At 34.6% G+C, this 18,210-nt stretch overlaps 1 protein-coding gene across 1 annotated transcript in view; it reads left to right on the top strand.

Annotated features, from left to right (window-relative positions):
* The first annotated feature begins 1,063 nt into the window (after nucleotides 1-1,063).
* LOC116643360 (peroxiredoxin-2-like) overlaps nucleotides 1,064-18,210 on the top strand; it is a 122,941-nt gene continuing 105,794 nt past the window's right edge. Inside the window, exon 1 of the mRNA XM_032422069.1 lies at nucleotides 1,064-1,328. Coding sequence (XP_032277960.1) covers nucleotides 1,064-1,328 — 265 coding nt within the window. The remainder of the gene's footprint in view (nucleotides 1,329-18,210) is intronic.

The raw sequence follows: 18,210 nt of genomic DNA, 5'->3' as shown, positions 1-18,210 counted from the left end.
AGAGTTCACAGGAGATTATAGCTATTTCTGTCTCATAGTGTTGAGCTAGAAGGGCCTTATCAAAGAACACTGTAGGTAATTTTTCCTTCCTCTAAACTCACACATTGGTGTTTGATTTCTTGAGATGAGAAAAGAGTATTGCTGTTCCCTCCTTGCCTCACCAACAGGCACCTTTCTTTCCATAACACACAGTTTCTGATGTACTTTATGGATGAACATTATGGGTAAGAGTTAAAAATTTTAAAGAGTGGAAGGCAGTGGTATGTAGGAGATATTGGAATAGTCCATGCAAGGCTGTAGGTTTCTTATAATGAATCTAGCCAAAGAAAATTAAACAGCTTAAGTTGTCCTAGGATTATAATTTTCAAAAATATTGTTACTGTGGGACTTAGAATCTCCAAAAGAATACTTGCAATTTTTCAAAACAAGACATAAGTCCAGGTTTTTATTTGGACTCCTCTTATTTCTCTCAGGCATAAACAACATTTCTGTTAGCCAAGATTAGCCTTGGGCCATTAATTATATCTATAAAAACATGCTGCTGCTTATGTATAAATTATAGAACAAAAGGAAAAATGTACTTGATCCTATAAATATTTCAAAATAGCCTATAACTTGTCTATTTCTTTTCTAGGTCAAAATCCATACCCCATTCTTCATTTCTATAACATCAGTTTTCTTCATCCTTGCTAATTGGAAAGAAGTATTCTTTCTCCTTTCAAAGACCTACCTCTCTCCATGAGCTAAATTCCATCTGCTTTTTTCCCCCTCTTCTGTAATCTTATTTTATCAAATTTATCCTTATTCATCTAGATTTTCAACCATTCTCCCAAATCAACATAGGAGTATGTTCAATCTCTACCATCTGGAAAAACAATAGGAACAACTGTATGTCCTCTCTTGATTCATGGTCACACTTTTTTAAAAAAATGTCCTTTACTTATTCTAAATTTGTTTTTGCCTTTTGATTCCTTTTTATTTAAAATTTCAACTTTAGGCTCTGTTCCTTCCCATTGAACAACTGCATCTTCTGGTGCAGTGCCATCTGTGTCCCCGAGACACGATGATGGTCAGAGTAAATGGATTTGACCATATAAAGCACCTAGTCATCAGGGCTACTTTTAACTCTGGCAAATTAGAAATTGTTGCCATCAATGACCCCTTCATTGACCTCTACATGCTCTACAAGTTCCAATATGATTCCACCCATGGCAAATTCAATGGCACAGTCAAAGCTGAAATGGGAAAATTGTCATCAATAGAAAGCCTATCTCCATCTTCCAGGAGTGAGATCCAGCCAACATCAAATGGGGTGATGCTGGTGCTGAGTATGTTGTGGAGTCCACTGGGGTCTTCACTACCTTGAAGGAGGCTGGGATCACTTGAATTTTGGGCCAAGAGGGTCATCATCTCTGTCCCTTCTGCTGATGGCCCCATGTTTATGATGGGTGTGAACCGTGAGAAGTATGACAACTCTCAAGATTGTCAGCAATGCCTCCTGCACAACTGCTTGGTTCCTCTGGCCAAGGCCATCTATGACAACTTTGGCATTGTGGGGGGGACTCATGACTACAGTCCATGCCATCTCTGCTACCCAGAAGACTGTGGACAGTCCCTCTTGGAAGCCAGGGCATGATAGCTGAGAGGCTGCCCAGAACATCATGCCTGCTTCTATTGGAGCTGCCAAGGTTGTAGGTAAGGCCATCCCTGAACTGAATGGGAAGCTCACTGGCACGGCCTTCCATGTCCCCACCCTCAACATATCAGTCATGGATCTGACCTGCTGCCTGGAGAAAGCTGCCAAATACAATGACATCAAGAAGGTGGTTAAGCAGGCATCAGAGGGCACGCTCAAGGGCATCCTGGGCTATGCTGAGGACCAGGTTGTCTCCTGAGACTTTAACAGTGACACCCACTTCCACCTTTGATGCTCGGGCTGGCACTGCCCTCAATGATCACTGTGTCAAGCTTGTTTCCTGGTATGACAATGAATTTGGCTATAGCAACCAGGTGGTGGACCTTATGGTCCACAGGGCCTCCAAGGAGTGGAGGTAGAGATTTCTTTCCAGATGGTAGAGATTTCTTTCTTTCTTTCTTTCTTTCTTTCTTTCTTTCTTTCTTTCTTTCTTTCTTTCTTTCTTTCTTTCTTTCTTTCTTTCTTTCTTTCTTTCCTCCAAGGAGTAAGAGCCCCTTGGACCACCAGCCTCAGCAAGAGAAAGAGGAAGAGCAAAGCCCTTGGCTGTTGGGGAGTGCTTGCCCCCAAATCATCCCCCAACACACTGAGACTCTCCCAACCTCTTCACAGTTTCCATCCCAGACACTCTGAAGAAGGGGAGGGACATGGGGAGACCTACCTTGTCATGTACCATCAATAAAGTACACTGCACCCAGCTCCCTGCCCCCCCCCAAAATTCAACTTTATTGCAGAATATTTGATATATAAATGCCCTTTAATTCTTAGCCAAATGTAGTGGTCTCTGTCACCAATACGCTTTTGAAACTACTCTTGTAGATGTGCCAATAAACCCATTTACTGCTAAATCCAATGAACACCTTTTATTCTGAAGAAATTTTGATTCCATGTAGCACTGTATATTATTGATCAAATTAACATTTCAATAATTTTTCCTTCAAAAATAATAAATTGTGGATATATATTCATTGTAGAAAAATTTAAAAAGCAAAAATTAAAAAAGTATTTCTACAATTGAAATATATCCATTCTTAAGCATCATCTATACAGTTTATATATGCACAAACATATGTAGCAAAGTAATATTTAAGTATACATGTGTGACTATCTACATACACAGAAATATTTTAATATGCTCCCTTCTTCACCAAGTTTTAAATACTCTATATTAGAGTATTTAAGCTTAGACATCTTTCCATGTCAATGTATATTCTCAAACAGGTACATGTTAGTTATTAAAGAAGATAGGAAAAAAAAGAAAAGCTACATGATGGTGAAGTAGAAGCCAGAAAAAAAAAATATAGAAAGATGACAAAATAACTGTAATTAAGACAGAAACTGACAAACTAGAAACAGAAAATGGTATAATCCATCCACAGAAAGTATTTTTTAAAACTTTTTTAGAAACCACTTTCTTTCAAAGATAGTGAATTTAAAAAGAGACAAAAAGCAGTAATAAGAAGGGAGAAATTAAATGAGACTTAACTATAAATTAAGATTGAAACAAAAACAAAACCTAAGGAAAACCATATTTACTATTTAAGAATATAGTTGCTTTTCTATAATTACCTTTAAAGTAAGAAAATAAAACAAATGCTTTATTAAAAAGTAACCCTTACATTCATTTAATAAATATTTAAATACTTTTTACTTTCCACCTGCTGTTCTAAGTCCCCAAATTATTTTTTTCAAATGTTAGAGTAATGTCATTACCAATATCAACTCTTCACTCAACATTTTCTCTGTATATCCTAAATAGGCTGCATGATGTTTGGGACAATGGATTAAGTGGTGCACCTCATGTGCTCTAATCAGCTGTTAATTTCATTCACTGTCATTGTCATAAACCTACTCTCTGGAAAGCTACATCATAGTGTTTTCATTCTTTAGTAAATGTAAATGCATTCTTTCGTGTCACAATTAAGCCCTTCACATTGAACATTAAATTACATAATAACTAATAATCAGAGTACAGAAAGAAGACAACATAGAATTTCAGAGCATGGACTCTGGACATATGGTTTGGATTCATATCCTAGCTCTTCTACTTTGAGTAAGTAAGTTTTCTAATCTGTCAAGCAGGAATGATAATAATAGAATTTATCACATATGGTTGTTGTGAAAATTGAAACAGTGAAAACATTTAGAAAAGTGACTGAAACACAGAGAAATACCTTAAGAACTAGCTGTTGCTATCACTAGGATTTAAATGATAGAAGAGCAGCAATTTTTTTTTCTTTTATTCCCCACTATATTTTCATCCCTTAGAATAGAGATTAACACATGGTAGATGCTCAATACATTTTGTTGAATAATGAACATTTATTAAACACTTCCAATTGCCAGGCATGGAGATAAGTATTTTATGTGCATTACTTCATTAATCTTGCTAATAAACTGTTGAGTTTAATATGCTTACCCTCTTTCTTTTCTTAATATGGACCTTAAAACATAGGTTAAATTAGCTGTTAGATGCCAGCTGATTAGGAAGCTTATTAATTCCCTATTGCTATTGTAAAGATTATCACAAACTTAGCAGTTTCAGTAATACATATTTATCATCTTACATTTCTATATGTCAAAAATCTGAAATGAGTCTTCCTGGGGTAAAATCAAGCTATTGAAAGTCTGACTTCCTCTTTGGAAGCTGTAGGGAGGATATTTTCTTGCCTTTTCTAGCTTTTTGAGGCCTTCTGATTTCCTTAGCTCATAGCTTTTTCTCTCTATTTTCAAAGATATCATGTATAAAAAAACAAAACACCCAGATAGGAGTAAACTCTGAGATGACCTAAATGTTTTTATTAAAATAAGAAGACTTAAAGCAGCTATTTTAAATACAAACTTATTAGTGAACAGATAGGTAGTTCAGTAAGTAGGAAACTAAAAAAAAATTAAATATAATTAAATGTAGATTTTAGTACTAAAATACAGTATATATAAAATCTGATATAAAAAATATAAAATCTGAAATTTAAAAAAATCACTGGATTGCCATGCCATGATTATCAAATTCGACCATGTAGAAAAATGAGTCCGTGAACTTGAAGATGGATTAGAAATCACAGAATTGGAAGAACGGAATGAAAAAAGATTCAAAATAAAACATAGCTCTATATGGAAAAATATCCTATCCTGAAACATGTATCTTTTTGGTGGCCCAGAAAGAGACTAGAAAATGAGTTGGTATCTCGTTTTATTTTGAATAATATTTTCGTAATGACTAATGATATTTATCATCTTTTCATGTGTCTGTTGAAATTTTGTATGTCTTCTTTAGACAAATGTCTACTGAAGTACTTTGCCATTTTTGGTGTTGTTTGTCTCTATGTTGTTGTAAGAGTTATCACATATTCTGCATACTAGACCAATACCAGATAGAGACTTTGCAAATATTTCCTCTCATTCTGTAGGTTGTCTTTTCACTTTCTTAATAATGTCCTTGGCACAAAATTTGGAAATTTTGCTGAAGTCCAAAGCCTATTTTTTCTTTTATTCATGTTTTTTTTTGTGTGTGTCCCATCTAAAAATCCATTGCAAAATCCAAGGCCATAAAGATTTACCTCTGTTTTCTCCAAAGAGTTTTATTGTTTTAGCCCTTATATTTATACTGCTGTTACATTTTTAGTTAATTTTGTATATGGTGTAAGTTAGAAGTCCAACTTCATTCTTTTGCATGCAGATAACTGGTTATCCCGGCACCATTTGTTGAGGAAAATATTCTTGCCCCCAATGAATGGTGATGGCACCCTTATTGAAAGCAAGGTGGCCATAAATACAAGTTTATTTTTGGAGTCTTAATTCTATTCCATTGATCCATATGTCTATCCTTCTGCCAGTACCACAGAGTCTTGATAAATGTACATTTGTCATAAGTTTAGAAATAGTGTGAGTGCTCCAATTTTATTCTTCTTCTCAAGATTGTTTTGGAGATTTGGCTTTTCCATTTCTGCCCCCCAAAGGCCATTGAAACAGGGATTCAATAAATTTGATAGAGATCGCATTAATACTACAGATCATCATAGATCACCTTGAGTAGTATTTCCAACTGAATATTAGTAAGTCTTCCAATATATAAACATAGATGTCTTCCATTTGTGTAGATCTTTTTTTAAATTTCTTTCAGCAATATTTCAGTTTTCTTTGTATGTCTTTAACCTTCTTCATCAAGTTTGTTCCCTGATATTTTGTTCTTTTGAATATTATTGTAGATTGAATTGTTTTTAAAATTTTCTTTTCCAATTGTTCATTGCTGGTGTATAGAAACACAACTGATTTGTTTGTGTTGGTCTTGTACCCTACAACTGCTGAATTTGTTTATTAGCTATAATAAGGTGTATGTGTGGGTTCCTTATGATTTTCTATACATAGGATTATGCCGTCTGCAATTAGAGATAGTTTTAACTCTTACTTTATACTTTGGATGGGTTTTATTTCTTTTATTTGCTAATTGCTTTGACTAGAATTTCCAGTACAATGTAAATAGCAGTGGCAAAAAGAGTCATCCTTATCTTGTCCCTGATCTTAGGAACAAAGCTTTCTATCTTTTACAATTGAGCATGACATTAGGCATGGGTTTTTCATAAATGTCCTTTACACATTCAAGGAGTTCCCTTCTCTTCCTAGTTTTCTGAATGTTTTTATTATGAAAGAATGTTGGATTTTGTCAAGCCTTCTCCACATCAATTGAGATAATCATGTGCCTAACTCCTCTTCATTCTATTAATGTGGTATATTACATTGATCAGCTTTATTATGTTGAACCACCCTTGATTCCTGGGATAAATCCCAGTTATATGTTGTTGGATTCAGTTTGCTAATATTTTGTTGAGAACTTTCCACTCATATTCATAAGAGATATTGGTCTGTAGTTTTCTTTAATTGTGATGTCTTTGTCTGGCTTTTGTATCAGGGTAATGATGGCCTTACAGAATGACTTAGGAAATGTTATCTCTTCCACTTTTTGGAGGAACTTGAGAAGAATGATGTCACTTATCTCTTGTGGCTTTCAAGATTCAATATATCTATGACTTTCTACAGTTTTATTATAATGTGTCTTAGGGTGGATATCTTTGTTTATACCACTCAGAGTTTATTGAGATTCTTGGATATCTAAATTGATATATTTTAAGAGATCTGGGAAATTTTTGGCCATTATTTCTTGAAATATTCTGCCTTTTTTTCTTTCTTCTCTTTCTGGAACTCCCATAATGCATACCTTCGTGTGATTGATAGTGTACCAAGGATCCTTAGGCTCTGTTCATTTTTCTTTCTTTTTTATTTCTTCTCCTCAGACTGGTTAAATTATCTTATCTTCAAGTTTACAGAGGCAGTCTTCTGTCTTCTCAAATCTGCTGTTGAACTCTAGTGAAATTTTCATTTCAGTTATTGTGCTTTTCAGCTCCAGAATCATTATGGTCCTTTTTACATTTTATCTCTTTATTGATATTCTCTACTTCATACACTGTTTCCACTTCCTCTAGCTCTTTGTCAATGGTTTCCTTTAGCTATCTGAGCACAGTTAAGAAAGTGATTTAAAGTTTTCATCTGGGAAGTCAACATCTGCGCTTGCTCATAGATGATTTATATTAATTTCTTGTTTTCCTGTAAATGGGTCATATTTGTTTCTTTTCATTCTTTGTAAATTTTTGTTAAAAATTGGACATTTTGAGTATTATATGCAAAAAGAAAAGATTGAGGGGGAAAAAGGAAGAAACTCATGTAGGAAGAAAGAGAGGAAGGAAGAAAGGGACAGAAGAAGGGAGAAGAAAAGGAATGAAGGCAAAGAGAGGAAGGGAAAGAAAATAAAAGAAAAAAACACAAGAAAGAAAAATCAAGCAAAGCAAAGTAAAATATTACTCTTCAAGTCTTTGCAAATTGACTCTTGTTGGGGTACTCCTTCAACATCTAGCCAGGCCCTTTACCACTCTACCTAGCTTATATTTCCTACTTGTTCTGAGCCTAAAGACAAGCCACAGTTGGAAGTTTAGTGTGTTCTCAGGTCTTTTGTGAGCATGTTAACTGACCTGAACATTCATCTGCCCTAGTTTCCCCCATATACATACTAGCTTTAAAAGTCCCTATTCCCTCACAGTAGTCACCCTTTGGCCTTTCTCCCAGAATTTTGGTGTGTTTATTGTTTGCTCTGTTTCTTTTTTTCACTCACCCCCTCTCCCTCCAAGCAGAAATATCTTTTTCATTTGGCTTTTATTGTTTTTGAGGACCTCAGAGCTTCTCTAACCTGACAGTTTCCGAATTAGACAAAACAAAAGGAAGCCCTCTAAAGCAGTCCTTCAGGGGGAAACCCCAGTCAGTTCAAAATAGATAAACTCAATTCCCTGGTATCAAGATCTGCTTTGCTCCCTCAAGTACTAGCTTTCCATACCAGGAACATGGGCTGCCCCTTTTGGACATCACCATGCTGGGAAGTAGTGTAGGGTGATGGTTGTTAATATGCTACAAAGATCTTCTATCCTGTTTTCAGTGGTCTTTATCCTGGCTAACCTTTTGTTTGGTTCCTATAAAACTTAGAATATTTTCCAGTTTCAATAAGGTTGATTCTGGCAGTTTTTGTCATTTTGGGGGTATTTCTGGGGAGATTCCCTACTCCTACATTTTCACTGACACCACTGGTCTATTTTTATAAGCAAAAATATTAGAAATAGACATAGCCATCTGTTTAGATATTTATGGCTGCTTTCAAGCTACATTTTAAGAGTTGAGTAGTTGCAAAAGAGATGGTATGGGCTGCAAACCTAAAGTATTTAATAACGGGTTCTTTAAGAAAAATCTGCAGACTTCTGTTTTAAAATTTTCTTTATACATAAACTTTGCAAGATAAAGAGTGTATTACTTCTTCTTTTCTAATCTACATGTAATTTGTTTTTTTGCTTTATTCCACTGACTTGAAGGTGATTAGTAAAATGTATAGAAATATTAAGAGCGGATATTCTTGCCTTAGTCTTAGAAGAAATACATCTCATTTTCACGCAAAAGTATTATGTTAGTTGTATATAAGAATATATTTCCAGGACGCCTGCGTGGCTCAGTCATTAAGCGTCTGCCTTCATCTCAGGTCATGGTCCCAGGGTCCTGGGGTCAAGCCTCATATCAGGCTTCCTGCGCAGTGGGAAGACTGCTTCTCCCTCTCCCACTCCCCCTGCTTGTGTTCTTGCTCGCTATCTCTCTCTCTTTCAAATAAATAAATAAAAAATCTTTAAAAAAAAAAAGAATATATTTCCCTTTTCCACCTCCATTGACCACCTTAACTGAAGTGTTTATACTTTTAAGCAAATTTTGAATATATTAAGCCATTACTTTCTCAAATATTTTACTACTCTTTTGTCCTTCTGGAACCTGATAATATATATTCTAAATCAATTGCTCTTTTCTTATTGTTCACCAAGGCCCTGTTCAGTTCTCAGAGTTGCTCTATATTTAATTGTAGCTTTTTTGTTATATCTTCCTTGAATTCACTTTGTTTTTTTTCTGAAGCACCTAACCTGTTGTTAATCAAAATTAGTGAATATTTTACTTCAGATTTTGTATTTTTATCTCTATAGCTTCTATTTCTTTTCTCTCTCTCTTTTTTAAGATTTTATTTATTTGTCAGAGAGACAGAGTGAGAGAGCATAAGTAGGGAGAGTGGCAGGCAGAGAAAGAAGCAGGCTCCGTGCTGAGCAAGGAGCCTGATGCGGGACTTGATCCCAGGCCCCTGGGATCATGACCTGAGCTGAAGGCAGATGCTTAACCGACTGAGCCACCCAGGCACCCCTAAAAGTACACTTTGGGTAGTTAAAAGTTAAATGGTCTCAGTGAATAAATACTAAAGAATGAAGGGCCTACTCTGAGGATGAGAGAGATGGCAGGTAATATTGAGAGTGGTTGAGAATCATTCATGCTTTAGTTTATATGCTTCGATATCATTTGCATATTTAACAAAGATAATGTAAAGGTAGATTTCTTTTGTGCTTTGCAAATAGTACATATATAATTGTGTTATGCAGGGGTCAACAAACTTTTTTTTTGCAAATTAGCAAATAAATGTTTTAGGCTTTGAGGGACATGTGATCTCTGTCATAACTTCTTCATTGTAATAAGAAAGCATATGTTGACGACACATAAATGAATGAATTTGGCTGTGTTTCAGTAAAACATTATTCACAAAAACAGGTAGTGGGCCAGATTTGACTTTCCAGCAGTAGTTGGTATATTCCTGGTAAGAAGAGTACTAATACTTGTGTAGGGTAGGAAAAAAAAAAAAAGGAAACTGTGTGTTTGATTATCTGCTTTATTGTAATGACATATCGAATCCATTTTTATGTGAACTATATAACAATACATTATGTTAATTTAAGAATGCTGTTAAAGTTCTACTTTACTGCTACAATTAAAAATGTATTCACCTTAAAAAAATTTTTTAAATGTATTTACCTTACCAATTCAAAAGATAATAGTAACATTTGTATCAGAATGTACTTGCTGGGGGTACCTGGGTGGTTTAGTCAGTTAAGCATCTGCCATCGGCTCAGGTCATGATCCCAGGGTCCTGGGATCGAGTCCCGCATTGGGCTCCCTGCTCCAGAGGGAGTCTGCTTCTCCCTCTGCCTCTCCTCACACTCATTCTATCAATCTCTCCCTCGCTCTCTCTTTCAAATAAATAATAAATAAAAAACCTTAAAAAAAGAATGCACTTGCCACTGATTTAAACAACAAATGAAACACCACTCAAAATATACAAAATATCTATAAAATCATAAAATGTGGAACAAATTCAGAGGAAAATACACACATATTGGAAAACTAGTTTCTTATAAAGAATAGAATGAGAATAATTTTTTTTTAAGATTTTATTTATTTATTTGACAGAGAGAGACACAGCAAGAGAGGGAACACAAGCAGGGGAAGCAGGAGAGGGAGAAGCAGGCTTCCCGCGGAGCAGGGAGCACCATGCGGGGCTGGATCCCAGGACTCTGGGATCATGACCTGAGCCAAAGGCAGACGCTTAACGACTGAGCCACCCAGGCACCCCCAGAATGAGAATAATTTTAAGACATAGTTAAAAATGTGTTTTTAAAGAATTTCACACTATCTTTAGTTTGTACAATCAGTTCTAAGATGATCATAAAATTATAATTTGATATAGAGGAGTTAGCAAGTCACACAGAATACCCAAACAACCAACATATTGTAATATTTTGCTAAACTAAAATCATGTGTTTGAACTAGAACACAAACCAACATGTTAATAACTAAAAGTTTTCTTGGATTATTTATTTTTAAAAAGTGATTTATGATGCTGTAAAAAAATTAATGGAGCAGTTCTATCTGGACAAAATTCTGTCTTCTAATTTACTAAAACAACTCAGACTCCTTATGTCTAATAGCTTGAAAACAGAGGGGGGAAATGGAGCTGAAATAACTAATTTACTCAGAATATGAAAATTATCATTCCAATTTAATGAATACCTAGTGTGTGCTGTTAAATTTACATATGCTATATAATTTCATTTGTAGAATAAAGCTCTGTAATAACTAATAATATCCCTATTTTACCAATGTGGAAAAGGAGGCTTAGAAAAATTAAGTCCTTACTATGATTATCATATTAATAAATGGTGGAAATGAAATTCTTTTGGTATGGTTCCATCTTTTAAGGAGTTATTCTTCCCACTGTACTTTGTTAGTTCTTCTCAAAGAAGGAGACTATAATCTTCAACTAACTCTAATCTGAATTGAAAAATTCAGAAAAAAAAGGAAAGCAATATGTGGAGAAAAAAATCAATTATCATTTACTCCTAAAATCTTCGTATCTGTAGTAGAGTGAGGAACTGTCATCTTTGGGTATTTATTTTCATAAAACAGCACTGTACATTTTAACAAAAAGCTTTTAGCTTTGTTACCTTGGGCAAATTTACTTAACCTCTATGAACCTCCTTTGTCTTATATGGAACCCAACAACAATAATAAAAGCAATTCATAGCTCTCAGAAGTTTTGAAAATGAAGAATGAAGGGGAAACACATTTTACATTAAAATTTAGTGTTAAAAATAATGTATAATAAAAATTATCTAAAATCCCCCAGTCCCTTATATTTGATTTTATATTCCATGACACACACACTGATACACAAAATATGATATCTACGATATCTAGTCCATAAACAATGACTTCCTCATTAAGAAAACTTTATTCTTCCCAAGTATTTTGATGTGATGATAGTGTCTCCTCTTTGACAGCAGAGTTCAGAATTGTTTCTTGAGCAGAATAATTAAGATAAGGTCTTCTTTGGGGGGAACAGTTGGTCAGATTTGTTAGCAGCCTGATATACAATTGACTGTGCAACATCTCTATGGAACTGGGGGATGGAAGACAAAATAGTATGAACGTGAAGTTCGTGCTGCATGCTGATCCATGAATGTAAAGTCCCAGGAGTCTTGTGTCTTCCATGCTACTGTGGCAGGATAACTTGTTGGGTTTGAAGTAGGGAATGATCTCAAATCCTACGCCATTCTTCACCTACGTGAGGCTCACATTTTGTGCAGAAAAGATTAGTTTAGGTTTTATCCCTCATCCTATGATTTCCAAAAAATTAAAATGTATCTGATTCCCAGACAATGCTCTCTGGCTAAAAAAATATATATTTTTAAATTTTCTGAGTATAGTCAATACACATGTTATGTTAGTTTCAAGTGTATAACAGTGATTCAACTTCTCTGTATGTTCCGTTATGCTCACCACAAGGGTGGCTACCATGTGTCACCACACAATGCTATTACAATATCACTGACCATATTCCCCATGCTGTGCCCTTTATTCCTCTGACTTAATTGTTCCGTAACTGGAAGCCTATACCCCCAACCCCCTTCACCCATTTTGCTCATCCTCCTTCCCTTTGGCAACCATCAGTTTGTTCTCTGTATTTATAGGTCTGATTCTACTTTTTGTCTGTTTATTCATTCATTTTGTTTTTTTAGTTTCCACATATGAATTAAATCATAATGGTATTTGTTTTTCTCAGTCTGACTTATTTCACTTAGCATAATACTCTCACAAAAAAGGATGAGATCTTGCCATTTGTGACAGCATGGGTGGATCTAGAGAACCTAAACTTGATCTCATTTGCCACTTATCTTAATATAGTCTATGGCTTATTAATTGAACTTGGGCAAGTCATTGTTTGTCCAAGGGGAACAAGGATATATTTGATAATTGACTTCTACAGAGTAAAATAAGCAAGGAAGGAGAATTTTGATATTTTTCCAAAAGTAGTTTGGAAAAGAGAAATTAGTTGGAGATACTATTTGGATGAAAACTTCCAAGCAAAATTGTCAGTCCTTTTAAATTTAATTTCATCTTTTTCCTCACATGTATGTGACCATATTTAGATACCACATTGTAATCTGACATATGGTTTCTCAAAAAATTCAATCAACCTTTTTCTCTTCTATTTTGAAACAAAGTCCTTTTCATCTTTTTTCACTTAAACTCCAGATAAAGTAATTGAAACTATCTTTCATAACACAAACACACAGTAACTTTAAAAGTGAAATTCACACTCCATGAGGCTAGATTCTCTTACTATGGGAAGTGCTCAGGAACAGAGGCTGGCGGCAGACATGGCAGTCTTCCTTTATGGCACATACCCAGTGGGTTGATCAGTAGGTAGAATTATCACATTATGATTTTTAATCCTCTCTTTCATTATCTTTTTTCTTCTCTCTTCCTCTCTCTTTCTCTCTCCTATATAACTATTCTTTAATTATGTTTTTATGTCAATGATAAAACTCCATGGCAATTAGTTTTAAGAAATTTATTATTCATTTTATTGTCATTGAGCTAGAAAGACATAGGAAAATCACATTTCTGGGAATCTCTTAAGTCAGTGTACATCACTGCCAACATTTCTCTTTATTTCCACAAGAGTAGTAATGATATTGTTGCTGAAAATATTTAAAACTACTAAATGACCAGGAAGGTAGCTGTTTGACTTCCTTAGCATGATGCCACATGCAAGTATTTAGAGGTTGCTACACCTAGAGTATTGTTAAGTGCATCTTTCTCAAACTCAACTTTATAATAATAAATTCACATAAAAGAGATTCTCAGACATATTAATAGATAACAGAAATGATTTGGTCTGATGAACCCGAGAGCCTGGGCTTGAAATGTGACTTCACCATTTTACTCAGTATTTAACATTGAAAAAATGATCTGACGTTCAGTTTTCTCATCTCTAGAATGGGGATAATTATAGCACTTAATTATAGTGCCATCAAGCGTTAAATGAGATAACATGTATACAACCTATAGAATAACATTTGTCATACATGTTGATCTCAATATTGTTAAGAACTATTATTACAAATTAACCCACAGGCTTGCCAAATGTTACAGCTTTGGAACAGAATCACAGATTCCTTTATTGCAAATGACCAACTTGGAGCCCCATAAATTTTTAAAATATCCTCTGAATCCTTACTAGTTGATTTATTGTCAGTGTCACTTTTGTTACTGTCAAATATCTTATAGTATTAGAATTATTTTTAGAATTCACAGTTCTTTAACAATAACAATTGTTATGTAGACATATATTCATTAACATACCATACATTTTTAAATTTGTAAATTGTTAATTAAAATTTGCCATCTTTCATTCTGGGTCATTTTAAAGTTTATCTTTCCTAAGTTATTGGTTCAATGAAAGTACCAATTGCATTAGCCTAATTATTAAACCTCATTTTTTAAATAATAACATTTATTATCCATTAGGCTTATTTTAAGAATAATCAGAAGGTAACTTTATCTGTAAGAATAAGATAGCAATAACATAAAATCCAACAAGAGCAAGTAGTCAAAATTAAAATTCACTGTGCAGTTAATTGTAATACAGGTACATAAAGGAAACTATGGAAACCTGAGAGATCTGAACCAGTAAGCATGAATAAATAAGGTGACCCAGGACTGGTGATGTTACAGTACCACATTTATTTTTATTTTTATTTTTTAAAGATCTTATTTATTTGAGAGAGAGAGAGAGCAAGCAGAAGCAGGGAAGGGGCAGAGGGAGAGGAAGAGCAGAATCTCCACTGAGGAGTGAGCCCGATGCAGGACTCAACCCCAAGACCTCAGGATCATGACCTGAGCTGAAGGCGGATGCTTAACCGACTGAGCCACCCAGGCGGGTGGCAGGAAAGCAATATTTTAACATGATTTTAGGTGTGACCTGCTGCTTCATTTATAACACTTGTCCGTTAGCTCTCTTGTCAAAAGATTTAAAAATTTGTTTTCAGAGTGTCTGTATAACATCAACACTTCTAGACAGTTCTTATGCTAGATCTCGATTATTCACATACTTTTCTTTTACCAATTTTATGTGTGCCATTTGTGAAATGCATTCCTTTTCCCAGTATATCAAAGGTATTAACAATTTCTTTCACATCACCAGAAAGACTTTCCTGTGCTATTTACTTATTTAGAAATTTTTCCACCTTGAAATACTGACATATAACATGTATAAGTTTTTAAGATGTACGAGATGATTTGTTACATGAATATATTACAGAATGATTACCACAATAAGATTAGTTAACATCTCCATCTCCTCACATTATTACCATTCTTTTTGGTGGTAATTAACTTTTAAGATCTACTCTTTTAACAACTTTCAAGTATATAGTACAGTATTGTTAACTATACTCATTAGATCCCCAGAACTTAATCATCTTAGAGCTGGATGTTTATACTCTTTGGCTAACATCTCCCTGTTTTCCCCACCTCCAGCCCTTGGCAGTCACCACTGTACTCTCTATTTCTTTGAGTTCAGCTTTTAAATTTTTTAAAAAAATTTTTAAATATTTATTTATTTATTTGAGAGAGAGAGTGTGTGACAGCAGTGGGGGAGGGGCAGAGGGAGAGGGAGAGAGAAACTTAAGCAGACTCTGTGTTGAGCAGGGAGCCCAGCAGGGGCTCGATCTCACAACCCTGAGATCACAACCTGAGCTGAAACCAAGTGTCCCATGCTTGAATGACTGTGCCATCTAGCTGCCCCAAGTTCAGTTTTTTTAGATTCCACATGAGTGAGAACATAGAGTATTTTTCTTTCTCTGATTTATTTCACTTAGTCTAATGCCCTCAAAATCCATTATATTTATATTGTGGTAAATGGCATTTCCAACAGAAATTAACATTCCCCAGATTTATATGTATACCACAATAGAAATGATGTGTCATAAATGAGTTAATAAATGAGTAATTTTATCAGTTTTTGTTCTTTTGTTCCTGCTCTTTATTTAATATAATGAGATTGTGTGTTATATCTCTAAACTCTAAACTGTTATTCTGTGTTAAATGCTAATCCTTTCTCCTTGAACATCATGATTAATGAAACAACTTTATTAATATTCCAAAATAGCAGGCAAATCCTAACTTTTGACATGTGGATAAGATGAGAATTATGTTGGATTCCAAGGGAGGGAAACTTGGATGCATCATCATTATGTATTTACTACCAATTTTACGACTTCAAGTTCTTTGATAGAGGTCTTTTTTTTTTTTCTTTCAGATTAAATTGTTTTTATCAGAGCAACTTTTGCTTTGAGATCAAATCTTTTGGTACTTTCAGAGCTCTTCAAGTTCCTTTTATTTAATAATAATAATAGTGATCATTTGCAATATGTGAAAAACTATCCACAGGTATAGAATGAAGATAAAAAGTGAAAAATAAATTTGAAGTGTACTTAAAAACAGAAAATAAAGACTAATGAAAAATGAGCGCTCATCAAGCTTACTTGATTAACAAGTTTTTATTTTTCATTAAAGTAAATCTTGAAGTCTTGGATTAGTTTTTTTAACAACACAATGATTGCTTTTATATGTTTGTATTTTGTTAATTAGGATTGCCAAATAAATACAAGAGGTACAGTTTATTTTTATTTTTTTAAAGATTTTATTTATTTATTTGAGAGAGAGAAAGACAGAGATAGCAAGAGAGAGCATGAGCGTCGGGGAGAGGGAGAAGCAGGCTCCTCTCTGTGCAGGGAGCCCCGATATGGGGCTAGATCCCAGGACCCTGAGATTATGACCTGAGTGGAAGGCAGACACTTAACTAACTGAGCCACCCAGGTGTCCCCAGGAGGTACAGTTTAATGTGAATTTCAGATAAAAAGCAAATATTGCATGGGACATACTTATATTAAACCCTTTTTCTTTGTTTACCTGAAATTCAAGTTTTACTGGATGTCTTATGTTTCTATTCCTTAATCTGTCAACCTTAGTAATTATGATAAACTGAAAGTTACCAAGATAAACAATGATGATATGGTAAAAATGTCCATTGACAAAGTTATGAGTGTTATATTCCCATTTATCATAAATTAGAATTGTAATGAATTTTAGAAATATGTAACTCAACTGTGCTGAGTACAGTAATTCTATCTAAAATACTATTGTCCAGATACCTACTTCATAGGGATTCGTTCTTCATAGTTTATGCCTGGGAGTTTAATTTAGGTAGGTTCCTACTTTATTTCAAAAATACTTAAATCCTTTACACCTATATAATAACAGTAAGATTGCAAAAATCAGACAAGAAAATTGACGTGGCAAGAGAAAAGCCTCTTATTAAACACTAGTTTCTTTTATAGGATTGCTAGTGTGTAATGATAACCACTGTATTTTTTTTTATCATTCCTGATTTATCACCTTTGGTTGTCTGAACCTTTCCTCATTCAGCATAAACTCATTCTACTTCTCGTTCTAGTCACTGTCTTCTTGACACATTCTGTTTTATATCAGTGCCGTGTGTTCTCATCCGGCCAGCTCAGAAATGTGTTAAATGACCACACTCCATGTTCTGAAAATTGTACTTGTATAAAGACTGCTTAAGACAGTGTCTTGGCTTTTTAAACAGATATATTATGTGATTGAATTGATTCATATTGTTTTTAAATTTAGCTGAAAGCCCTAATTCCTCTCTCTACATAGTTCTTTTATGTCTCTGTTTTCTTCTCACTTTGGTGGTTGGTTTGGGTTTTTTAAAAATGCAGGCGTTTGCAGTTATTTCTGTGAGAATAGCTAATATTTTGCCAGCCGAAGTCATTCATTTTGTCAGCAGTCAAATTTGTTTCCTTTACCTTTCTCAAATTTCTCAAGTCACTAATAAAAAAAAAATGAAATGCTGTAGAAGATCACTACGTTAGGCAGAACAGTGACTCCCTAAATTATTCACACTCCAATCCCTAGAACCTGTGAATATGTTACTTTGACATACTAGGTGGGACTTTGTAGATGTGACTAAGTGAAGGACTTGAGATGGGGAGATGATCCTGCATGATCAAGTAGGGCTCAATCTAATTATTATTTTTTTAAACATTTTTTTAAAAAGATTTTATTTATTTGACAGAGAGAGAGAGAGACAGCGAGAGAGGGAACACAAGCAGGGGGAGTGGGAGAGGAAGAAGCAGGCTCCCCGCCAAGAAGGGATCCCCATGTGGGGCTCAATCCCAGGACCCTGGGACCAT

Source organism: Phoca vitulina, unplaced genomic scaffold, assembly GCF_004348235.1.
Source record: "Phoca vitulina isolate PV1807 unplaced genomic scaffold, GSC_HSeal_1.0 scaffold26, whole genome shotgun sequence".
Taxonomy (NCBI): domain Eukaryota; kingdom Metazoa; phylum Chordata; class Mammalia; order Carnivora; family Phocidae; genus Phoca; species Phoca vitulina.
This window is presented reverse-complemented; position numbering and strand designations above follow the sequence as displayed.